We start from the raw sequence: 25543 nt of genomic DNA on the forward strand, positions 1-25543 counted from the left end.
CTGCTTTATCCTCCTCGCGGACTCGACCCGACCCGACTCTGTCCCTCTTCCTTTTCCCTCCCCCTCCCCCTCGGTGTCTCTGTTCCCCTCGCCCTGGCTTTTCCTACGCTTTTTCTTCCTTTTTTGCGCACCGCGTCTCCTCGTTGCCGCGCTATTACTACTGTCCAAAGTATCGACTCTGGCCAGCTCGTAATCAGTGGTGTTCCATTGATGCGGGGGCCGAATTGACGAGACTGGTTCGTTTTATTCTCTCTTTTTTTTTTTAACTGGGCCAGGTTCAACGGATTGGATCGTAGCTACTGTTAGCGGTCGTTCTCCTGAATTATTTTAATCTTCTCTCGTTTAATTCAACGCAGTTAGTAATCAATTCTAGACACTAAAAATTTTAGTAAATCATTACTCTGTAAAGATATTTTCCTGAGATTATACAGAAGACGATGAAAAAATCTCTTTAAATCATTGCACTACAGACAGATAGCTAAGACGAAATTAAAAAAAACAATCATTTTAAAGTTATTTATTTAGTGATGCGACTGAAAGGTATTCCATTGGTCAAGAACTCCATGTTGCATTTTCTTTGCTACTTTATATAACCCCATTGTGCTCGTTACCAGTTTATGTAATGCCACTAATGCCTGAGAGAGCAGTTTTCCATTTTTCTAGATACTCACTGAATTCCTTCAGCCGTTAGTGAAGTAACGACATGCGGGGCGATTACCATTTCTATTGCAATTAGAAACTTATCTATGGATCTTGATACAAACGTCAATATCTCATAAGGATAGCCTGGTTACCGACAGGAATCACGACTAGTCGCGTTCACCGGTTGCCTGGCGATGCCTGAACGTCCCCCGTCGACTCGCAGTCCTGGCGATGAACAAAAGAAACCAGCGCGACTTAACATATTAGCGTTAATTAAGGCAATTATGTCTCCGCCGTAGCGAGCATGAGACTGTGTCCGCTCCTCTGCCTCGACTCATCCATATTCAAAAGTCGTTTCCGACTGATGCCGCGCGTCGTCTTTTGCCATTCCAAGCTGCGGCGCGGCGCACCGCGTTGACAGTCATCGTGGGACTGTCCCGTTCACCTCAGCCATTAAAATCGAGGTCGCCGGTAACGTAACGTGCCTTCGTTTTCATATTCGTTCGCTCGCCTATCTCTGGCTTTAATTCCTCCTCGCGCGTTAATTAATCGACGATTGAACAGGACTCTGGAGTAGTTATTCCGTCGTTTCTCAAGGTGCCTGAGCACAATTAACTCCAGAAGTTTCCATCGTTCGTTTCTGGATACAGTCACACACCTACATCATCGATTACGAAGTCTCCGGAACGACACGTACAATCATCAGAGACTTCGTCGTTCCTTTACCCGTGTTATCAGCGCGCGCACGTCTTTAGTCATCCATCGTAGACAAGGTAGACACTTTCCAGCGAGGCTGACGATATAAAAGAAAAAGAAAAACGACAAAAAAACGACCGGTTCCAGTTGCGTGGACCATGGCAGTGCATAAAGCAGCGGGGAACCGTCAGGCTCATCCGGCCGCCTCGAATCCGCGACATCGTTCGAGGGTACCGAGGCGTGCCAAAGGGTAAGGAAGCGGCCAGACCGGAGAGAGGACGATTCTTCTTCTTCATCGGGGTGCCTCGAACTGCGTTGGAGAATGCAGATACATAAATTCATGAGCGGAGTAACAACCGGTGACGCCACGCTAGCTTCCGTGCCGCGGCGTGGTGAGGAGTGAAGAAGAGGAGAGGCACGGTCGCGCGGCAGCAATCGTATTCATGAACCGACACGGTAATTAGGGACACTAGCTCGCCTCGCAGCCGGAAGTCGCCACGAGAGAATCCTCCCTCCGCGGCGTGGAACACCGCCGGAAATACTTATGCATTCCGTTCGTTTCGTAAGAAAACGCGAACGTTCTCGGACAGACCGAGGACGAGCACGACTTCGCGCAAACGTTTTGGGCCCGAAAGTTTGATCGACCTATCCTACCATGATTCTAACCGGGGAAAGCGAATACGGAAGTACCGGAAGACACTGTTCTAGGGAAAACTACATAGGCTGTTCCATCATTTTTATCCTACGGCTCTGGTAGATAGAGCAGAATTCTTCTGCCCTTTCTACCAGGGCTGCACGACGAAAATTATGGACGAACTTGTGTAACTTCACAAATTCCTCAACACTAGAACTACCGAAGATAAACGCATATTTGCTTCGATCGATGGATAAACGTGAAAAACTTTTGAAAATTTAGAAATTGACTAATTACTTCACTTTCATATCGTAATAAAAGGTGCAAAAGATCTGAGAAAATGTATTGTCATAACATTTTAATCGTCGTTGTAAGAGTGTATTGACAAGTCACATTGTCTTACTTGGTAGTTCTAGAGTTAACAACGTTAGTGCTTAACCCATGAGTCCTAAAAATCGAGGACCAACGTGTTAAACTGTTAGTAGATGATTCCACTCGTCTACTTTTCAGCTTTGGCTTATTAATAACGATCTATTACTAATAACTACCCAAGGAAGATCTTTCGTATTCTATCGACCATAAACCGGTCCGCGAAATCAATTTTCGACGCGATATCGCAACACCCCTCCGCGATTCGGAGTTTAGGAGGCGGCATCGAGTGGCCGCGATCACCTCGACTCAATCTTCGAAGCGTTCCCCGGAGAGATCTCTCGCGCGGAAACAACACGAATTCCAATTTAATCCGAGGAATCGGCGGCGTCCCGTTAGCTCTCGGGCGAGCTTTTTAATTCGATAACGGGGCGCGCTGGTTCGCTTAGAAAGGAGGATGATCGTGGGACGTTGCCAGACGTATGGAGCGACGTGCGTGTATGTTGCACGGAGCGTATTATATGGGTGGAAGCCAATTATTCGTGCGGCTGACCCTGAAGGCAATGATAACTGCGGGCGGCGCATAATTTTGAGCACCACGAGGCCGCCGCGCGCAGTACGTAACTCTGCCCCGGCCTCATAATGAAGATATAACCAAGCCGACTGCCGAGACATCTTTACGTTCAAGAATGCCTGGCTTGTTACTTGCTTATACGACGCCGAGGTGGCTACGATCCACAGTCTTACTTCCGTCCTTCTCTTCCTCGCTCGACGTCCGGGGCCTCATGATGCCCCCCGTCGGAATCGTGCTCCAATTTTTCACGTTCTCCGGTCACTTGCTGCGGGGAAATGTTTCTCGAACGCTTGACGAAACGTCGAAGGACTTGAAGATGACTACGAGTCTCCAGGTGGCATCGAAGGACTTCAAGATAACTACGAGTCTCCAGATGGTGTCTATACATTTAGTATTGAAGAAATTGAAAGAACGGTTCGATGCATTGTTCACCAGCAAAATGTTTCTGATCCCGATGCAACATTTCCAATCTGCAGAAATTGCAACCTGCATCCTTGTGTGTAGATCGTTTAACAGTCGAAAAATCTTAAAGCTTGTGATACTACAGAGTATCTAAGGCCACCGATATCATCCTCGTCTTTCCCCGTTTGTTTCATACAGCAATAAACAACTACCAGTCACTAGTGGATGTTTAAATGATCGTCGACGACTGTCCGCGAAATTTCCAATCGATACACCACCTTTGCATCGACGACTGTTAACCCTGCATCACCTCGGGAAAATACACCCGACCGACAGAGCGCTGACTTTCGTTCCAGTATTTATGCCAGGCTGACGCACCCGAAACGTTCGATGATAGACGAGAAAAAGGGGATTTATGTTGATCGCCGCGCGTCCGTAAGCCAGACGGGATAATTGTTTGAAGTGGCCGCGGTGAAAGGGAGAGACACGGAATTGATTATCGCGTTATATCGAAGCTGTTTCAAGCTTTTTCCTCTTTCTGTGATTTATAGTCTGATCACCGGTGTGTATTCGTTGTTGCGTAACTAATTATTATGTTTGACTATCTGCAATTTCGTCTGATGAACGAAGACAGACGTTGAGAAGCGTTATCCCGTGAATTCTCTGCGAATACCTTGTGAGTCATACGCCCAGCCAGGTAAACTTTACAATCCTTAAAGTGTGTATTAGACACGCAAATATTCGACGATCTATCTCACGGAGCTCTAATACAATATTACCGTATACCTCCGAAATTTGCAATGCATAACAAAAACGACAGATCACTAGCAAAATCGGCTTAAAATCAACAAACATCAGAGACAGTCTATTATTGCGCAAAATAAATGAAGTGAAAAAATCATCCACCTTTAATATAATAAAACCAATATTAAAAATTGACATTTTATTCGTCGATCTTACGAGTTAACAAACAGGATGTCACCGTTGAATATCTCTGCATCGAAACTTTGGACGCAGGAATTCAAGCGAATACGAGGTGCCGATACAAGGATGGGTGGGGGAGGGGTAGGAAAAAAAATGTATCCTGTTCCCATTTCACTCGACGTCTCGTCGGCAAATAAATGTTATCCAATATCGCGGCCGCGGCCGTTCCGCGATCCCCGCCCGACAGATTTTCATTTACGGATCGTGGAGGGTTATACACGGGTATTTAAAACCGACGTGGTAGGTATCACTGTGCATCAGCGTCGGCAGAGGGGCTCGTACCGTTTCGCGGTGTTCATTTCAATTCGCCTCTAATTGAACGCTGTTCAATATTGACGAGTTAAATAATTGTCTTTGGAAAACTGAACCCGCTCCCGCGTAACCGTTAATCATCCCTCCACACCCGTGCTGTCGTTGCACGCGATCCCCGGAATAATTCGCGTCCTGCCGGACCGTAAACAGACAATCCAGAAAAATTGGAATTCGGATGGTCCACGACTGTGTAAACGAAAAATATTAAATATTCGCCTGTCATTCGGTGCCAATCGCACGGAATGGAAATCATCGCTCGCGAATAATACGCGTCACGTCGTCTCCCGTGTGTTCCGCCGTTCCGTTCCGACGTCATTGTCGTCGGCTTTGTAATTTGTTGCGATGCAAACACCCACCCCGTTCTATATATTCGCCATTTTCCGACTGGATAAATGAGCGTTTTTTCACTCGATGCTGAAAATATTCTCGTACGCGCGTTCGTTAACGGAGAAATATTTTAATCCGTAAGGGACTTCATGCGGCGTATTCGTGTACGGTTCAGTGGGGAATTTCAAGGGAAATATTAACCCTTTCGATACTATGGGCGACTGGAGTCGATTGCTACGAAAGTAACCACCGTGTAACATTAAACAGTTCCTACAGTGTTACTGTAGATTTAATATAATTAAATTTCACGTTTGATATCTATGGAAGGTACGTTTTCTTGTTTAAAAAGTTATTTCTACTTTAGAGATTGTAAATGCGCGGAATACTCTAGTATTTATGGCACTACGACTACTACTTACTATTTTACTGTCTTTTCCCTTTCTAGGGTTTATTAAATGGAAGGCTAGTACAAGCAGTAATACACGTGGAAAACTACAAACAAGATCGTGAGTGATAATCAATAAGGTAGATTTGATGGTAAGATAGTAACCCAAAAATTATAGCACTGTCGTGTAAACACGTCCATAGCAGTCGTAGCAGCCAATTCATAAAACATGTACAACGCTCATAGCACCGAAAGGATTAATGTCTAAATGCACGGAAGCATTGCCAACTTTTCGTTCGTGCACCCGTATCTCGTGTGATACGTTTCGCAAGCAGCTACAGCCTAAAGGATTACCCACGAAAGGGCGAGACAATTTTAATAATAAAATAAACTGTCAAAATGATTTTTCTCCAAAAAGAAGAATCACCCCCTGATGCAACGCTTTGCGGAACATCATGTATAATAAGATTCGTAATAAGAATGTATTGGACTCACGATTATAATTGCAATGTGAACTCCATGGAAAAAGCTTGACGATGTAATAAGCAACAGTGTGTGTCGTAATTGCACGGTGCGCGTAGGTACCGGAGGATCAAAACGCGTATACGCCACCGTGGTCGGTCTCATCACGAATCTTAATATCCCACGGTGATGCGGTTGGTCACCCTTAACGCGTTCAAGGGTTAAATCCTAGCGGCGTGGCGTCTCAGGGGCCGGTTTTCGCACAGTCGTGCGCGCTCCCCTTCGTGCCCCGTTCCGCAGCCCTCCACTCCCCCCATTCGCCTCTTGTTTTGCTCTGTTCCTGTTCTTCTCGCGCCGGCCAACAACCTGGCCTGACGGCTGCGCGCGTAAAATTGGCCGGAACGCATTTTTCCATTAGGCCGGTACCCGAGCCACGTTACAAATTATAGGTGTACTCTCTCTCGTTGGAGAGCCCCGATGAAACGAGGGGACCGATATATACGCGGCTCGGCGTTGTTTTCCTCCCTCCGCGGAGTCGGGATGCTCCAGGAACGACGACGCTTCTGATGATCGTGTTATTGGTGGCGGCGACGGCCAGGATCCATCCGGTAAAAACCAGAGGTTTCGCCTGGAATCAACGCCAGATCCCCCTGTGCCGTGCAACCTGCCCTCGCCTCCGAAGACGGATGATTAATCGCACCGATGAAAGTTCGACGAAACGTTCGTGGAGCGTTTTAGAGACTGCTTGAGATAATGAATGATTGGAGCACTCTGAAGAAATCCTTTATGTTCGTTTTGTGAGAGTCGTATGTTGAGAACCCTGCTTGGGACTGAATGCGATCGATGTAAAATACAAAAGCATTTTTAACTGACATCAATTTGCTAAATCGCGTGGAATGTCACCTAGAACCGCAGAGGGGCTGCGATCGTCGTAGATGCACGTTCCTCCAACAGAGCGATTCCATTGTAATCCTTATTTTTATTTATGAAAATCTCTCTTACAATTTTTGTTATTGTATACAATGAGCGGATTTTCTTTTACTACAGTCTTATTATTATCTAAATTCAATTTAAATGTTTTACGATACAATTTTCAAGCTCCAAAACAACGGAGTCTAGTTGGTTCGAGTCTAAACGTACTCTTCGCAGAATTGCATGCTGCAATAGGAATCGTGCAGAATTTTATAACCGAATAATGATTCGAAATCGTCGAGAATCCTCGCCCAAGCTGTGCGAAAGAAGCATCACGACCGAGGGCCACTAGCCATCGACATCACGATCCAATTAATCGATAAAACATAAAACCTTGGCAACGATCCATCGTGGCGAATCGCGTCTCGCATTACACGGTCCCGTGCGAAACAGAAACGCAATTGAATCGTACGTGAGTCGTGCAATCGGTAAGGGGATGGGATGAAATCACTTATCGTTACCGGCCGGCGTGAATGTCGTTGTTAAATTACAATTTAATGCCGTTCGTGTGGGATCGCGGCCCGCCACCGCCGCCGCCGCGACGGTTCGCGTTGAGTAATCGATGAATTAGCCGGCATGGATTCCGCGGAAAAGTCGCAAATGCGATTTTAATGTCAAGCGACTCGTCCGCCCCGTATTTTCCACGGGCGTGTCTTTAACGAGCCGTTCCCCCCGAGGCCCCGCGGCTACTTTTACCATTTTGTAACGTTATACGCGTTCTCGAGGCTGGCGGTATTCACCGCTACGCCACCGTACATACAATCTATTATAAATATGAAGTGACCCAGGCCACCGGTGGGCGAATCGCAAACGCACGAGAGGAACGTCCACTTCGAAACGGAATTCTAAAGTTCCGTTTGCTTGGCCGGCTGCATGTGGCTCGGCCGGTAATCAGGATTTCATCTCAACCAACTCGAATGAAATACATTTGCGAAAGCAGGACCAACTATTTCTAATATTCACTACTTACAATTTATACGACTCGAACCGTGAGATATTTTGTAGTTATAAAACTTCAGTACATAGTCTTGTGTTGCTTTCTGTCATCAAATCCAGGAACCTATAAGTTAACTGCTGATTCTTACTTCAGGAATACCCTGTACATTGGCGAATCGATTTCTCAGGGTTCCGTTTCCATGAATATACGAGCTATCCACTTTCCTAAATCGAATAATTTCCAAATTTCCCCCAGGCGACACGGTCCGAAGTTCCGCGAAACCGATCGATCCTGAACACGATTCGACGATCTATTACCAATTTTCGCGATGACTTATCACTTTCACACCGCGAACCCTCAGGATTTATGGGGGAACCTGATACTTTCCGCTATCAAAATTAAAAAATACAGTGCCTGAATCGTAGAACCCTTCTTCCTATTCCCTCAAAGTTTCACGTCGCAACATCGTTAATCCATCGACCATTCAACGGGGGTGGATGAACGAGACGCGGTATGAGGGTTTTTCACGCAGATTGCCACCAACCCACGCCTAATTTCGAGACTCACCGTTGTTTATTGTCGAATCCTTTTAGCCGGGGGTTCGCCCGTAAGAAGTTCCACCGGGAAAAAGAAGCCGGCGAAGGAAAGAGAAAAAAAGGGACGGAAAGATTTCGTCATTAACGCGACCGAAACCACCCCCCTAACGACGCGCCTCGTATTTCGTTCACTTAGAATCCGCCGGGATCGTTACCGTTTTAATGCGTGGACGCCCCCCTTAAATCAGTGGCACTCGGTACACGAGTTGGCTCTTTTTCCGCCGTACCACCGACCGAATTCATATCTTCATTTCGTGTCATTAACGAAACTCCCACTGCTTTTTAAACTGCGCGCGTAAAAACAGGAAACTCCATTAAGCTATATACGTTCCCTTAAAAGTACTTTATTAACCATTAAAAAAAATAGAAATGGTATATACCTTTGCATCCTGACCGGACAAGAACATTCTTCTTTACCTATAACCTGTAAACCTTGTTCTGACTGTTAAAATAATTAAAAAACTACGGGTCGAATTAAAGTGATTAATTAATTCACATTCATCATACACATAATTTGAGTTTACATAAAAAAAAACAGAAATTCGCAGAATAATTGAGGAAAACAAAGAAATTATTTTTAAATGAATCGAAGACGTGTACATTGATTCTTCAACCTTTAAATCGGTCCCTCTTAAAAAGGAAATTGCGAGGGGAAGAGGTAATCGCTCCGACATTATCGAGTTCTCTAGCTTAAAACACTCCATCTCCCGAAAATCTAACCACGACACGTATCGGTTTTTTGCAGAAGACCGACGGTGGCCCGATGGTCCAGGAACAGGACGTGGCGACCGTGAACGCCAAGGAGGCGCTCCTTATCGCAGGTAAGTGTATCTAATTACCCTTGCCGTTTACGTCAACGATTTGCCGTGATTTACGGCGAAATTGTACCGACGACCTTCGGTCAGCCAGCCACGGTTCCGGGACGGGAGGAGGCAGGGATAGAGGGGCACGGGAACGAATCAGCTAAGCGGTCCGCGGCTAAAAAACACTAAAGGATTCGGTCATTTATCACGGCGCTGCTGGGCCCCCAGGGCACCACGGGAATGAGAAGGGGAGGAATATAATCCGTTGGACAGACTAATCGCGGACTAACTATCCACATATTATCTACAATAATTCCATAGTACCCACGGTGGCGGTGGTGGTTGGGGGTCCTATCTTAGCGGACGCCGAATATCGAAATGAGATTTTTTGTCAGTCGCCACGAGTCTCTCATGCACCAGATTCGAGGCACTAGAAACAAATAACTTGATAACTTCCTAACCGGCGACACAAATTTTCTTAGTAAATCCTATTGTTTAACCCTTTAATTGCCAGTGCTGCACTGGTGCATTTAAAAATGCGTCAAAGCTAGTTAACCGGTTAATATTTAACTTTTGTCAGCAAGGATCCGTAGTTTCAACGACGCGAAGTAAATCTCCACGTTTCATCCAATTGAGAAATTCATGTGTACCCTCCAAAAATAAAGAAAAGAATGAGAAAAAAAAACGGGTCTGTTCAATATCGATATTTTCGACTTCAAAATAATAGGATACAAGATATATATCAGTCTCATAATTTTAAAATAATTATTTAAAGGTCCTGATGTTAAAGAGTTAAACCTCCCGTTAGATAGACGGAACGATGTGAATGCAGGGAAACAAGGAATTTTACCTTGTTTTCTCTAAAGAACAATTCGAAATATCCGATCCATCGGTTCAGCGCGGGATCAATTTACAGAGCATACGTTACATTTCGGTCAGCGAAACGCCGCAACCGGCTCGCGTTGAGCTATTTTTGCAGGTCTGCAGTCTGCGTTACCTGCCCGCGTAAATATACCGGGCCGGTCTGCAGCAATTTTGAGTCATGTCGCGCGTAAATAAAGTGAACCCGAGCGTGGAAATTAATTAGTGTACCGACGGGCAAAGTATAGGGGAAAACTCGCCGGCATCGCCGATTTAATTGACAAACAAATTTCATTAGCCCGTTCGATGCTACGTGTAACTCGCCGCACCCCGCCCACCCCCGTATAATCGGCGATACTTTATTGCGAACGGGAGCGTGATCGCTTTATTGCCAAGTCGTTAAATTTATATGACACCGATCGGACCAGTTCATTAGCGTTCGTACGATTCGGTGTTTCCTAGGTCCAGCCAGTTTCGAGTAATTTTTGTTTATTCATGTACAGCTACTTTTCCAACGTTGATCGTTAAGAACTTGACGGTCGCGAATATTTTAATCTTATCTCGATACACTCGAACAAAAGTGATCGAACTATGAATTCGTAATAAAATTATTGATCCTTGAATTTTAATTGGAGGATACACCAGTTGGTATTCCTGGAAAGGAGGAAGAAACTGGTTGGCAACAATCGTTTCCCAAAATGATGGAAATTCGCTTGCAACCGTAGTATTCTACTGGTTAAAGAGGATGACAATCGGAGACATATGGAGGATCGTTGCAGAACTACGCGTTAGGGTACATATGTAACGCCTTCAAATTACAGTGTGGCCAACCTCCATCCATCACAACCGGGGGCCCCATGGGACTTACGGTCTCTGCGCACCGCCCCAACGTTTAAGTCGTTAGCAATTTCCTGCACGGAACTATTTTCGGGCCCAAATTCCATATGGCCCGATAATATCCGATAATACGTCCGAGCGGGAGATTGGAGAAAGGATCTCTGTCTCGTTTCCTCGATAGTCCCCGTCGATCGGATTATCCGGCTGGATCCTCCCTCTCTCCTTCGTAGAAATTTCGCGTACGGCCCAGACTGTATCGTTTACATTGCCCCGATTCGCTGTTTCCCTCGGTCTGGGGACGCCTTCGATAACAGTAATTTCAGAAAAAGCCCACCCTTTGTTTAAGTAATTCTGCCCCGGAGATTGCGTGGAAGGTTTCTCTTCGCGGACGCGTATCGGTTCTAATTTTCAATTACTTGCGCCTCCGGATAAAATAGAAGCCTCCCCTCGGTGAATGCAAAATATAAGTTCCTGGCATATACTGAACGGTATTAAAGTGGGAACTACTGGACATTTTGGACAAGTGAAATTTTTAAATACAAAAGGGAACTTGAATGTGGAACGTTCGCTTTGAGTAGTATCAGTGTAGTCGCGTACGACTACTGACACACTAATATAGAATTTGGAACTCAAATTTTCTATTTAGCCCTAGTTATTGGAATAAATATTATACTTCCTTCATTGTTTTCAAACTCTTGCCAAGATTTGAAATCATTAAAATCAATCTCGTTTATTATACGTCAACTTACCGACGTAGTAGAAGAAGCAGTGAAAGAAGAAGGGAATAACTCCACCAGGTGGCAGTAGTTCACAGAACAACGCGGCAGAAACTACTCGTTCGATAACACTTTTAAAATATCATTTAACTCGACACAATGTTAATTACAAAATGATATACACCGAAAGACAATGTAGCGATTCTGTTCTAGGACAGAAAATTGATATCGAAACGAAGACAACATTCACGCAAACATCTGCCACAGACATCGAGCCAAGAAACATACAAATCACCGAGGAAGCAAGAAATGTGTATCCTACGTCTTCGAGATGTGTATATCTACAGCAAAAAAAATCCTCGACATTTTGGAGTGTCGACGACGATCCGGCGCCTCAATGGTTGATAGAGGAAGCCCTGTCGGTCATGAACAGAGGGGCTGAGGTAAGCAAAAAATATGTATATTACAATAAGTCCATACAGATTGTTATTCGTTAAATAGACAATCTTTGATTAGAAGGATCGATCACTTTTTCGATAATGGTATTAGCCAAAATCGAACACAGTTAACGCGAATTTTCCGTTCTTTCTCGGTACGCAATATCGACGTCGAATCGAATCAGCACAGCGAGCGATGGACAAAAGGGGAAATATCGTCCAGGAAGGAAACCGAGTGAGTTCGCAGCATATAAAAGCCCAGGGTCTATCGTGTTTTTAATCGAAAAAGTCTGGTGATTTTTTTTTTGGTTCGTCTGTGAAAAATTCGAGGCAAAGTATGCTAAAATGATTGTAGCAGGATTAATGAAATTTCTCCCGCGGACACCTGTACATTGTGCGGCCCACGAATATACTCGAATGATAAAATGGAATTTATAAAAGTATCCGATAAAATTCCGATACGTAAAACGTAATACGTTGCCGAGAGGGTCGTGTACTAGAATACCGACCCATCGTTGTTACAGAAATTTTTCATGTGTCAAACGTCACGGAAAAATGTTAAAATAATTTATATAAACGTAGAATCCTACCGAATATACCGTAATAATTATATTAATGAGTGCAATTATAGTAAGTCCGAGTCGATTATCTCGGAACTCGAGGCGAAACTCAGTCGTACGAAAATGGATCTCGAAGAGGCTCTAGAGATGAAGACGATGGCGAAGGAAAAATATAAAAAGTATCAATGGCAATTCCTTTTGGTGGCTATAAGACAAACGAATAGTTCAAATTAGAAATTTCTTTAGAACTTTGGAGACCGTGAAAGCAGAAGCTCGCAGGGAGAACGAGGTGCTTCAAGAACGAATCGTTCGAATCTGCACGTCCGTTCTGGAGAACTTCGGTCCTCGTGCCATCACCGGAAAAAGAGGACAAAATTACCAATTGAAATGCAGCAAACGTTTAACGTTTCACGAGAATATTTCTAATAAACTGCACAAGAAGGTAAAAAAACGTATATGTTAAGTATCACTGTACCCGCCATTTTCAGATTAGATTTCTACTTTTGTAACGATGTCATTACTATTGAATCCTCACACTCGCAAAAACAGACACAGCGATGCTTGCAACGCGAGATTGTACGATAATCAATTTTCATTTCTCATATTTCCATTGTGTCAGCTGCGTATGGCAGTCACGAGATCGAACAAATTGAAACGGGAACTGGCCACTGCGCGGAAAGCGTTGAAAGTCAAAGCGAAAAAATGCGAATCGATGCACAAATGCTTCGAGAAACTGAAGCAAGAGATGGACACCAGCGAGACCAATTTGAACAATCTCATCTCCGAGAATCTCGAGCTACGAAAGACGATAGAAGACACGCGGGATTGGGTGCAGCACAATTTGGGGAAAGAGAACCACGAGAAGAATAACGTCGCCAATTTCCGAAATATGCAGAGGAGCAGGGAACTGACGAATCTGAAAAAAAAGGCGGAGGAAGACTTCACAACTATTACCCAGCTAAGAAATAAGTAAATTTCCAGATGTGTAACGATCCATAGTGAAATGGTTTAACTCGTCAGAGATACTGATCAACAAATTGAATAATCCAGATTACTGCGATCAGAATCAGCAAACGCCAACAAAGGATTTTTATTGAACAGTTACAAGAGTCAGCTGTCCGACCTGAATAAAGAAAAATGTCAGCTTACGTCGAAGATAAGCAGCTTAGAAAACGAGATCACGAACGTGAAGACGAATAATTCGCAATTAAAAGCGAAGGTACATATTCCGAATGAAATGTATTAGATAACCATTAATGACCGATAATGTTTAACAGATTTCGGTTTTGAACAGCGAGAAGGATAAATTATTCTGTGACAATGAGAAATCAAAGGCAGACATTGCGGTAAAGGTAAAGGCATACCGTGGTCAATAATAAAAAATTAAATTAAAACGCGCAACATTCTTTCTGGATTCTTTACTAGATGGAAAAGCAATACACTAAAAAATGCGACGTCGGAGTGCAAGGGGAAATTGATCATATGAATGCTGCCTACGAAGGAATGTGTAAATCTATAATAACAAAATTGGACTGTGCAAAAAATCAGAATATGGAATACTTGAAAGGCATACAGGTACCATATAAAACCAGTCATACTACTGTCATCTTTCAAAAAAACATTTGGAAGATTACTTTTCATTTTGTGTTTATCCTTATCTCTGTAGGACTTTTTAAAGAAACTTTACCTTTCTCCAAATGACTGCCAAACGCAAAAAAACCTAAAAGTGGACGAACCCAGCGAAAAGGAGGCTCACCAAACTGCGTGCAATATTCTAAACATGACACCGGAAGAGTTGTCTGGTTTCATCAATGAAAGAAGACCTAACTCGGTAATTAAAAGCTAAATTAATTGACTATCGTATATTTTGTTCGTTTCTAACGCTATGTTAAAAAATTTGTTTGCATTTAGATTATCTCTTGGACAAACGAATTGAACCGGATATTGTCGAAAAGTAATTTCTCCGATAATCTGTCGAAGTTTCTGTTGAAAAAAGCGATATGGAAACTGAAGACACAATAGAGCATCGAGAAAAAAAAACAGTTTAACGAATATTCTTCAAAATTGTTGATTTGTATGTTTTTATTGTGATTTATTGTTTGGTATTAAAGAATTGAACGTATTAACATTGATTACTATTTGTCACCTTTCTTATGTGAACAAAAATCGAAAAACTGACTTTTGCAATGAAATTGTTTCGATCTCTGAAACACACAAGATTCTACAAAAAGGGATTCAAGGCAGACAGATTTCTTTTTTAAAGAATGTATTTGGTACAATGATAGTCAAACCTATATTAAAAATGCAGATAAGCTCCTATCAAGTAGAAAGTATAATGCGAACAATGTCGTTCGACAAATAGGTCTACGTAGGACACCACAAGTAAGTCTTATGAGTTACAAATAGCGATAAATATACGAAGAGTGACGGAGACTCCGCAGATCACAATACGCGTAATACGTTTTGCTTCGACGTGTAAAGCAAGTACAATAAAATATAATACTTCAACTGCTAACCAACATTTCGTAATACAAAAAAACAGCGTATCAAAGTGAATGGGTGATAAAAAAAATGTTTCCTCGGAATTGACTACTTCGGTCAGATCGAAGAATGAATCGACTTGGTTGGCAAGGCTAGATTCCACTTTACTTTAATTTCATATTACCCTATACCGATTAATAAACCATACGTTTACTCCATTTCTAAACTATCACCCAATACCTAACGTTATCTAAGTAGCTTATAAACAGAAGACAAACTGAACTGGGATCACACTTTCCGAAGAGAAACAATTCTACTTGAGTATTTCCCCTACTTAGACAACCTTCTAAGAGTACAGAAACATAGTATAGAACAGATATAAGGAACTAGGGAAACGGTTCCCTTATCAAAAGCAGATAAATCTATCCAAGTCGATCTTTTATTCGATCCAATCGCAAACGCTAATAAAATTCAGTCACGATTCAATTGTCGCTTTGCAGTTCGCTAGATCCAGTAGCATCCGGCGCCTTCTGCAGCTGCGCGCTCTGAAATCTCTCGTAGCCGTTGCCATCGCCGAAGATCTTCCTGCCAGGGATCCTATCGTCATCTTTAACGCTGACCTCCGTCCCGATCTGCACCGGCCAGGGAAGTTTTCCTTCGTTCCTAATCGACACCTGACTAGCCAGCTTTCTGTCATTGTTCTGATCGAACGGCTCGTTGTTCCGTATGCTCTCGAGCGTCACCTTGCGACGACCCTCCTCGTCGGGGTAAGTGTAAGGTCGATCGAAGCTCGATCTCTTGGAGTACGAGTCATAGCCATCGTACAGGTGTCTGTACCGATACCTGCTGGGATCCACGTTCCCGGGGATACGTTTGTAAGTCCCGTCCCTCGACACCGGTGTTCTCGTCGTGTCGAAGCCCCTGGGATAGTTTCTGAGATCGACAGGCTTACGGACGATTTCCGGAAGGGTCGCGTAGTAGATGATCCTCTTCGGTTTGGGCGTCGGTCTGCTTCGTCCGTAAAGGTCCAGATCCTCGTCTCTGTACCTGTCGTAGTAGTACGAGTAATCCTGAGGCAGACGCATATAGTAGTCCCTCTCCATTCTGTAACGATCTGGGTAGTAGTAGCTGTATCCGCGACGATAGCTAGGTGGATCGTACTCCCGTTCTCTCAGAGCGTTCCTGTACCACGGGAAGTCGTACTCGTCGTATCCTCTGGTCACAGGCATATCTCTGGCTTCCCTTTGATCGTAACTTCTTCTGTGATGACTGGTGACGAAGTCAGCCCGCGGTGCGTGGTAACTTCTCGCGTTCGGCATGTCCTCGTCGTCCACGGTCTGCTGGATCATCTGGTCCACACCGCTGCGATGAGGAAACTCGACGGACAACGGCTGAGAGGACCATGTCTCCGGTGAACTGAGGCGAACCTCTCGAACGTTCTTTGTGCTTGTGATCTGTTCCATTTTCGTCTCGTTGTCCGCGTCCCGACGAACCCTCGAAACACCTTCCCCCGTATTATCGATGATCTCCCCTGTGTCGTCTGCTGTTCGCAACAGGGTCATCATGAGCCCCGTTTTGAAGATTCTGTCGTTGCTCTCCGCGTCGTTCGTTCCGTCACGAGTCCCGTATCGATCGTGGGACGTTTCCGTGATTCGTTCGAATCGATCGTCCGGTTGGTCGGCGGGTAACAAAGATTTTAGACCCGTTCGAGCGTTTTCCGGTGAATCCAGACGACCAACACCGCTCACGCTACGAACTTCGAACGCGGAAGAGTCTAACCGTGGCCACGATGGGTGGTTCCAGTAATCGGTCCCGTACGGGAGGACCTGCCATGCCTTACCGATCCCCGTTGCATCGATCCCCGTCGAGAAGAACAGTAACGGGTATATTTGCAGGAGGAGTAGCCGCATTGTTTGTCTAAAAGGAGTATGAACAGTGATTGTATGGAGAAAAAGGTGTGCTTTTTCTCTGCCCGATACGAAAGAAATCGAAAACGCTATTACAAATGCACCATTACGAGATGCACCAGAAGAAAGATTCAAAAGATTAAACGTTATGTTCAGGAGAAAAGTGAGAAGTGTCGATGTAAAAGGTGCGATTAATAGGAAGAATATCTTGCAGACAGGAAAATATTAGCGAAGGTTATCAACAAGGATTCAGCGACCAGGGGAAGATATATTATCGTATTCGCGAACCCAAAGAATTCCGTGAAATAATATGCGTAAATGAGGATCAACAGCTGAAATTAACCATAAATGCCGGTCGAAGCTTTCACCGAAATGGTAGGAGAACTATGAAAACCCGGCGACAGACGTTTAATGACCGTTCCGTCCGGTAACCACGCGGTCAGATGAGATCGTCCTCGGTTGTAGAGCTGCCTGTGTCCGATTCCCCATAACAAATATAATTTCCCAGCCGTTTCCGCGGTATTATACCGAGTTCCGGGCAACACGTAGATCCGGTTGCGCGATTGTTCACTCGACTACATTTACGGTGGCATCCTCCACACGAAATCGAACTAGAATCCAACTTGTTGATACGCGGCAACCGTGCAACGTAAGTTCAATGCACCAGCGGACTGTCGATTGCAAATTCCGATTGCGAAATTTTGAATGACAATAGAACCGTGTTGTCGAGACGATTAATTTAGTTAGGAATAGGGTGTTCCATATGACAATAACAAGTAGCGTATAAACAGTTGAATAGAAATTATTGTATGTTATACTCAGAGTATTTTCCTAAGAAGGAGTGCTCCATAATAATGAAGCTTGGTATCGTACAGATGATTACTAGTTTAGGAAATGTTTAATATTAAAGTTCCGTAATCATGCATATATACATACATAATCATGCAAATATTCATGCATATATGAAGTCTAGTTGAAGTCAATGTTATTTAAGAAATTAAGAAAATAATAGAAAACTGGAACAATTTGTTAAACTGCCTGATCATGATATGCTTATAATATACGTCTGTTTGCGAAGCCGGTTTATCTTTTTATCTGATTGTAAGTTTAGGGGAAAATAAAATCACAGTATCGTCGTTTAACCGCGGCTTCGTTTAAAGGCTGATAGACTGTGACTAATCAGAAGTGCATAGCGCTTGGTGTTATTGCTTTTATATCTCTGGAGTGACTGGGAGAACGACATGCTACATTGTAGGCAAGAGAAAAAAATCAAGGAAGCAGAGGACGAGGACGTCTTAGCGGAACAAATCTGCAGCAGGATCTCCTCCGTTAGCAGCAGAATCGCACGGTTATGGTCCCCGTTTTACAGTTACGTCATGAACCCGTTTTATTTTGCAATTAGTTTTCGGTAGTCCCGTAATTGCTGGTATGGGAATGAGATTTCGGCGAGGGAGCCGTATAATAGACGAGAAAGGATCTGAAGTACCGTAAGAACGACGGAATCGGCGGCTCAGATCAATGAGTCATCTTTGGATCGAAACACAGTACACACAGTGTGATTTATTTTTAAAACAATGATTCTCAAAACTGGAAAAAGCTTAAAAAAGAAGACTAAAAGGAAAAAAAAAGCGTGGGAATTTCTTGAAGTTGAATGAAGAAATTGGATTTCAGAGTTAATGCAAGCAATTTTCAAGAAAAAGTCGATTGTCAAAACTAACTAAAGAAGAATATATTACAGATTTGCAGAGCTTGGAAATAAAAATAACAGAACAAGTATTTAGTTCAATTCATAAAAGAAAGTAACGTAGAAGTTAGTGATCCGTGGATTAATTATTGAAAACAATGGAAATAATGTATGCATTTAAGTTCCAAAGTTAGATATAAAGGAAAAGAAAGGAGTTTTGACAGAGTTATGAGAAAGACTTTACCTGAATTCCAAACTGTCTGCGGCTTCCGAATGTCGTTGACTGTTCGGAGCTACTACGATTACTACGCTCCACGAACTACGGCTTCCCGGTTTACCCCGGCTTCGTATCAATATACCGTGCTGTTGTCGCCTGTAAAACACGCTCACCCCTCTACCTAGAACCCGTAACTACCGTTTGCAATTGGTCGTCGTTTTTAACTGTAGTTCTGGTACCGAAAGATAAGTAAATGGTGTCTTCCTTAACACGTCCATAGGATCAAAGAAAATCGTTTAACGAAGTGCAACGGTAAGAGTACTACAGTAATAAGTTTACAGGTTTTTATAATTCTGCAGCAAATCAGTTCGAATAATAAAGATCGAATAATAAATGTAATTTACACGATCGATAATTGTTTAGGAAATATGTTATTTGCATACATAGTATCGAATTAACGTAATTAACCGAAACAATACCTATATTATGTTTGCAGTGTATAGAAAACAAATCCATTGTCTGTACGAATGGCTGTATGGGTAACGAGTTCATGATTTGGACATACAGTATGCACAAGTTTTCAAATAATTAAACCAATACAAAAATTGCTTTCACCTTGAGTTATTATATTGTAATTCACAGAGGATAAAAAACAGAATAGAGGCTGCAGACAAAATAGATCTGGATGACTTGCGAACAACAGAGTACATAATACTGATGTCACGCTCTGCAGTGCAGAAATTATGATAGAATCAAACGAATGTATTAGAAAGATTGATAATAAAAAAAAAATTTGGAGCTACTGGGAAAGTCTTTATGGAACTGTTCCTAAGTGGAAATGGTTGTTAATAATTGAATATTTTTCCATAACATTCTCCATACTGAAAGACACGTTCATAATCAGAACTGAATAAGAGGAGAAATTGAAATAGAAGTGCCGAGAAAGAAAATTCTCATTCTTTAGCAGACTAGTGAATTCGAGAGACCTCCAGAATCTCTAGCATCTCCATGGTGTCTTCAGGATTTTTAATTTTCCAGTAGGGCCTTAAAAAAAACTCCCTCCCAGTTCCGGAGACTCTTTCAAGGATCCTCAGGTTCCCTGAAAAATCTTTAGGGTCCTGTGAGTGCCTTTAAGAATTTATAGGACCCCTTTAAGGTTCTAAAATTCCCCCAAAAGTCTTTCGATGGTTATAGAGTCTTACAGGACACCTCTGGATTTAAAAGTGCCTTTATAAGAGTTTTCAAGATTCCTTCAAGGCTCAGGGATTCTCTCAAACGCTTTCTAAGGCTGTTGAAAATATGCCTTAAGAATTGTAGCCTATCATATTTCGGTTCCAATAGAAATACTCGATTCATTCCCTGCTCGTATAAATGTGCCTGAATACATAATGGTTTTCATTCATGTCAAAGGAGTGTGGTCTTTTCACGTGTAGTGGTTCTTCACGTCATGTTTTCATAAACGTATAAACATCGACTAAAATAGATATAGAATATAGGCACAGATAATAATTATACAATGTTCAATGTAATTTCTAATTTACTTTAAATTGCTTACTGAAACTAAGTGTGAAATTAATGTAACTATCTGAAACGAACATTTATTTATTCATTAAATGTACTGACTTGTGAATCCCTGTTATTGTATATATCTCAGTAATGGCTGAGGAAGGGAAAAAGATTTCTTTCGCCTTCGCGAAGTCTATTAAAAAACCTGTTTTAAAGAATACTCTGCCCCAAGAGACGAAGAAAGTAGATTATATAGAATGTCTTGATGAAAAGGGTATTAAAGTAATAGGGTAAGTTAAATATCAACGATGTCACATCAACATAACCTATAAAGGTAACCAAACAGTAGTTGAAAGAATAAGGACGTACATAATAATTTTTTTCTTCCAGCAAGGAAGAGAAGAAGGATGAACCTTTGGTTATTCCACTGCTAGGATCAAAAACCTGGCACGATAGGATTGTAAATAAAATTGATGCTGACATTTTTGAGCCTAAGGCAATAAAGGAAGAAGTAACAGAAATCAAACAAGAAGTAAACGCAGAACTAACTAATGGCAATGCGTTAGCAAAAGATAATTCTAGAAAGAAACTAGAAGCAACAAACGATAATGAAAAGAAAGTTGTTACTTTAGAAGAACAAGCTGCTAAGGAAATTATACAAGACCTTAAATCTACTGAGGAACAACAAAGTGAAACAAAGACACTGACTTTGCCGCTCCTAGAAGAGCAGGCTTTACGAGGTCAAGAACAGGTATAGTATCATTGTCTCTACAAACTTTATCATTATGTTTGTATCATTTATCCATTAATGCGATATAAGTTGTACTATAACAGATATTAATGTTTTTAGTCTACATTAGAGGATTATGAAAAAATTCCTGTGGATGCTTTTGGCTTAGCAATGTTGAGAGGAATGGGATGGCAGCCTGGCAAAGGAATTGGTAAAAATGAAAAGTATGAATCTTATTTTAAATGAAGTGACATTGTATGATTGATACATACTATGTTTGAAATTATGTAAAGAACACTTCTCAACTTGATAATTTTTTAATATTGTTACAGAGTTGTCTCAGCTGCTATACCAGAACTACGTCCAAAAGGCATGGGTCTTGGAGCAGATAAAGTAGCACTGCAAAAGCCGAATACAAATACTAAAAAAGAAGATGCAGAACTTAAGCTAGAGAAGGGGACATTCGTAAAAATTATTGCTGGAAAGCAGTGTAATAACTATGGTCAAATAGAAGGATTCGATGATGATGCAGGAAGACTTATAATAAAACTCGCTCTTGGAGGAAATATTATATCTGTGAATGAGTTCGTAGTGCAACCAGTTACTAAGGCAGAGTACTCAAAGAACGCAAAAGTTCTAAGTTAGTATGAATGTATGGCTCTAATTAAGGGACTTCTAAAACTTACAATAAAAGTCCATTTAAATTTACACAGGAACACTTGTAAACAACTAGAAAGTACAATACCACAGTTTGTGCATTCTCAAACATTGGTTTTAAAAGTCCCTACACATGTATTAAGAATTGTAATAAATATAGAGATTTTAGCCTTTAATATTTTATGGGGTTGATTTTAGATGCAACAAAGTATGAAGAATATAAAAACAAAGAATCTAATGAAGAGAGTAATAAAACAGTAAAGAAGAAAAGATCGAGCTCTTCTGAATGTTTCGAAAGTAGCGACAATGAAGATAGAAATATTATTGATGAAAAGAGGAAAAAAGGTACCAAACATGATAAAAACAAAGATATCAGAACAGACGATACAAAATCTAAAAGTCGAAAAAGATATTCAGACAGCAATAGCGATAGAGATAGTGATTTCGGAAAAAGGCGAAGGAAAGAGAGGAGCAAATCTAGTAGCAGTGATTCCTATAAATCAAAGAAATCTAAGAAATCAAAGAAACACAAGCGGCGGGACAGTTCATCCGAAAGGTCTAGCAAAAAGCATAAGAAAAAAGATAAGGAAAGAGAAAGAGCAAGAGACCGAAAATCGAGAGATTATACGGACAAACGGAAACACAAAAAAAGGGGTAGATCAAGATCACGATAATCTATTAGACGATAAAACTTTACGGGAACGTATTCCATTATTTTACTTTCGTAACGAATTGTACAATTTTGTTTATATACATTTTGTAATAAAACTTATTTTTACAAAATCGATTCCACTTTCTTATCCACAATTGAAAAGTAATAAAATAGAACATATGAAATAATGGTAAAAAAAGGAGTTTACTATTCTATATATGATAGTATATAAATATGAATTTGAGAAATTTCATTTAGATATAAAGATACTTATATTCAGTTTTTCTTACACAGAGTTCTGAAATATCGTAGATAAAAATTTATTTGAATATATCACCGCATGCTTATGTAACGGTTGATAAAGTAGATAGTAAACGTACCTAACCTCGAAAAATATCATGTTAAGCGCAAACATCGTCAAACAAGGATTGCGAACAATGTCCAGTATGTACGCTTAATTCTTTTAAAAACGTTACAATAAATACATAAAAAGTCATATTATAAATCACATTTACTCGTGCCAACATTTTTTCAGCGTTTCGTATGGCGCTAGTGCAACTCGCCGTTGGCGAAAATAAATCAACGAATGTAGCGCGAGCAGTTTCGTTCATCGAACGCGCAAAACAACAACAAGCTAACATTGTTGTACTTCCTGAATGCTTCAATTCACCGTACGGAACATGTAATACATCTTCATGACCACACTTTATACTACTTCTACTTTAAAAAAAAAGGATTTCTTATCTAAATTACTCACCCCGTCCGTTGAACTCTCGCGCGCGCCAAGTTGGGGATGGTACAATGAACGGAGACGATGAGCGACGATGTTCTTCTTTTCATTATTTTTCCAATCGTACAATTACTTTTCACTAAATTAACAACTTCGTCATAGCTAGAGCAACATTTTCAATACTGCTAACACGCGTAAACAATATTTTTACCACTATTTAAAGCACTTTCTTGCAGAGCAACCGTCAACGAAGAACATCTCCGTTCGTCTTTCGAAAACTACTGACGAAGTCAATTGAATAGTGAATTTCTCTTCAGAATATTAACTATAAGATAATAATTCTTCATGTACAAAGAATTTTCTTCCAAGATTATTACTAAAAAAATATAGTTTTTTTCTAAAGAATTATAACTATATTAGGGTAAAATATTTTAAATTTAATCTTTGTTTATGACAACTGACATGACTATGGGTAATTCAATTTGAATTTGAATCTCGATCTCAATAAGTATTACAGAAGTTTTCATAAAAAATAAAGAAAACTGAATTCTTTAAAGCTTTTATATGTATAAAAAGCACTTGAAGAATCTAAATATGTTGCTTTTTGTAGAAGACGAACATGTGCCTAACTTTGATTTAAAAATATCTATTTTCTAAAAAGGGAATAAACTCACACATATCACATAACAAATTCATAGACAAACAGGTAACTCTTGATTTTCATATTTTTCAACGCAGCATATTTTGCAAAGTATGCGGAGAGCATTCCGGGCGGTGAAACGAGTGTGGCACTATCGGAAGCGGCCAAAAAGAATAACGTTTACGTGATCGGTGGTACGATACCCGAAAAGGAAGCCGATAAATTGTACAATACGTGCACCGTTTGGGCGCCCGATGGAACTCTCATTGCAAAGCACAGGAAGGTAAGCAATTCTTGCTTTTGAAAACATAGCTGCATTATTGCATGGGGAATTTATATTCTGCAAGTGAATTCAATATACCTTCACGTTTTTTTCTGTCATCAGATGCATTTATTCGACATTGATATTAAGGGAAAAATGACTTTTCGCGAGAGTGATTCGTTAAGTCCTGGGACCTCGTTGACCATGTTTGAGGCGATGGACTGTAAAATAGGCGTTGGCATTTGCTACGATATCAGATTCGAAGAAATGGCACGCTTATATCGAAACAAAGGTAGGCATATGTAGAAAATTAAATACGTAACTGTAAGATTAATTGGATACAGAAAGGTATATAGCAGGACATGATATTTAATTTTCTAAGCAGTCAGTCTCTAAGGATTTTTAATATCGCGAAATATGTTTATTATCGATAAAATACTCCTAGAACGGATATAAGGGAAAAAAGGAAAAGATATTGAAGTAGTTTCACGTCGAGTCGAGCTTAAAATAAAGTACAGGGTATATGATGGAGATGAGATTGCTTCAATATTGAAGCCGTAGGAAGGGGTGGAAGTAAATTGAGGAACCCAAGAAATTACTGAGTAACCGGAACATTCGGTGTCTTCATACTTCCCGTTTCTCTTCGCCAGGTTGCCAAATGCTGATATATCCAGCGGCATTCAATATGACCACCGGACCACTGCACTGGTCGTTGCTACAGCGTTCCAGAGCAAACGACAATCAATTATACGTCGCTTGCGTATCACCGGCTCGTGGTTCTCCACCTGGTTACGTTGCATGGGGACATACCCAGTTAACCAATCCCTGGGGAGAAATTCTTCATGAACTAGATGCCACCGAAGACATGGTGGTCGCTGACATAGGTAATTGCCACTTTATACCGATACCAGAAACCCGTCGTCTAATTTGTCGACATTGAAAAATTAGAGAATATGTCATAGTCATTGCTTCTAACTTGTGGTTCGTGTGCTTTCAGATCTGAAAATCGTAGACGAGGTAAGATCTCAGATACCAACGTTCTCTCAGAGACGTACTGATTTATACGATACTATTTGGAAGAAGGATTAAAGGTGCTATATGTGTTTTTAAGATTTTTTACAATTTGTATAACATTGAATAAATCATGATGCAATTATTACTTAAGACTAGAATTATAAAAGTGAACATAATGGATATTATTAAGGATGGAATAATACATACTAATACATACCATTTTAAATATCTTTAATATCGATCGAATGAATTATTATAATCTGTAATCGTTACAGAATGATTACTCATACATAAAAGGCCCCTCGATGATAAAACGATGTAATCACAATCAAAGGTAGTTACGCATCGTAGCAATATTAAATCTATCGTCTAAATTATTTACATTCAAATAGATGAATAATTTTCTTTTACATGTAAACGTTAGATCGAAGTATAAGCTTAGAGAAATTGGTCAATTAATGTCGATTAATATACACTGTTCTCGACGAAAGGTCAAAGAGCAAAAATTCGACGGCGCTGAAGAACCGGAAAACGCCTCGACTCGGCTGTTCGCCAGC

At 41.3% G+C, this 25543-nt stretch overlaps 4 protein-coding genes across 4 annotated transcripts; 3 read left to right on the forward strand and 1 right to left on the reverse strand.

The window, feature by feature from the left end:
• Positions 1 to 9055: 9055 nt before the first annotated feature.
• Positions 9056 to 14528, forward strand: LOC107192201 (probable DNA double-strand break repair Rad50 ATPase). Its single transcript, XM_015581446.1, has 11 exons — positions 9056 to 9113; positions 11723 to 11952; positions 12132 to 12181; positions 12578 to 12685; positions 12753 to 12948; positions 13126 to 13475; positions 13557 to 13725; positions 13784 to 13858; positions 13932 to 14081; positions 14173 to 14337; positions 14418 to 14528. Exons 1-11 carry the CDS (start codon positions 9056 to 9058, stop codon positions 14526 to 14528), a joined length of 1662 nt encoding a protein of 553 aa, XP_015436932.1.
• Positions 14529 to 15469: 941 nt separating this feature from the next.
• On the reverse strand, positions 15470 to 16897 carry LOC107193810. Its single transcript, XM_015583318.1, has one exon. The coding sequence runs from the start codon at positions 16895 to 16897 to the stop codon at positions 15470 to 15472; it is 1428 nt and encodes a 475-aa protein (XP_015438804.1).
• Positions 16898 to 20451: 3554 nt separating this feature from the next.
• On the forward strand, positions 20452 to 22362 carry LOC107193716 (G patch domain and KOW motifs-containing protein-like). The gene is made up of 5 exons (XM_015583214.1): positions 20452 to 20591; positions 20692 to 21052; positions 21152 to 21255; positions 21364 to 21671; positions 21887 to 22362. The coding sequence occupies exons 1-5, from the start codon at positions 20452 to 20454 to the stop codon at positions 22360 to 22362; spliced, it is 1389 nt and encodes a 462-aa protein (XP_015438700.1).
• A 376-nt stretch (positions 22363 to 22738) lies between these two features.
• Positions 22739 to 25061, forward strand: LOC107193673 (omega-amidase NIT2). Its single transcript, XM_015583167.1, has 6 exons — positions 22739 to 22784; positions 22876 to 23022; positions 23809 to 23993; positions 24096 to 24264; positions 24623 to 24856; positions 24970 to 25061. Exons 1-6 carry the CDS (start codon positions 22739 to 22741, stop codon positions 25059 to 25061), a joined length of 873 nt encoding a protein of 290 aa, XP_015438653.1.
• Positions 25062 to 25543: the final 482 nt, after the last annotated feature.

This window comes from Dufourea novaeangliae, unplaced genomic scaffold (genome assembly GCF_001272555.1).
Source record: "Dufourea novaeangliae isolate 0120121106 unplaced genomic scaffold, ASM127255v1 scaffold1, whole genome shotgun sequence".
Taxonomy (NCBI): domain Eukaryota; kingdom Metazoa; phylum Arthropoda; class Insecta; order Hymenoptera; family Halictidae; genus Dufourea; species Dufourea novaeangliae.

Excerpts from the sequence above, each read along its gene's own strand:
- LOC107192201 (XM_015581446.1), top strand. The coding sequence starts at position 9,056 with ATGGTCCAGGAACAGGACGTGGCGACCGTGAACGCCAAGGAGGCGCTC. Across the intron at positions 13,476-13,556 it reads ATTACCCAGCTAAGAAATAA|ATTACTGCGATCAGAATCAG; the intron begins GTAAATTTCCAG and ends TGAATAATCCAG. Across the intron at positions 13,726-13,783 it reads ATTCGCAATTAAAAGCGAAG|ATTTCGGTTTTGAACAGCGA; the intron begins GTACATATTCCG and ends AATGTTTAACAG.
- LOC107193810 (XM_015583318.1), bottom strand. The coding sequence starts at position 16,897 with ATGCGGCTACTCCTCCTGCAAATATACCCGTTACTGTTCTTCTCGACG.
- LOC107193716 (XM_015583214.1), top strand. The coding sequence starts at position 20,452 with ATGGCTGAGGAAGGGAAAAAGATTTCTTTCGCCTTCGCGAAGTCTATT. Across the intron at positions 21,256-21,363 it reads GGAATTGGTAAAAATGAAAA|AGTTGTCTCAGCTGCTATAC; the intron begins GTATGAATCTTA and ends ATATTGTTACAG. Across the intron at positions 21,672-21,886 it reads AAAGAACGCAAAAGTTCTAA|ATGCAACAAAGTATGAAGAA; the intron begins GTTAGTATGAAT and ends GGTTGATTTTAG.
- LOC107193673 (XM_015583167.1), top strand. The coding sequence starts at position 22,739 with ATGTTAAGCGCAAACATCGTCAAACAAGGATTGCGAACAATGTCCA. Across the intron at positions 23,023-23,808 it reads CAATTCACCGTACGGAACAT|CATATTTTGCAAAGTATGCG; the intron begins GTAATACATCTT and ends TTTTCAACGCAG. Across the intron at positions 24,265-24,622 it reads ACGCTTATATCGAAACAAAG|GTTGCCAAATGCTGATATAT; the intron begins GTAGGCATATGT and ends TCTCTTCGCCAG.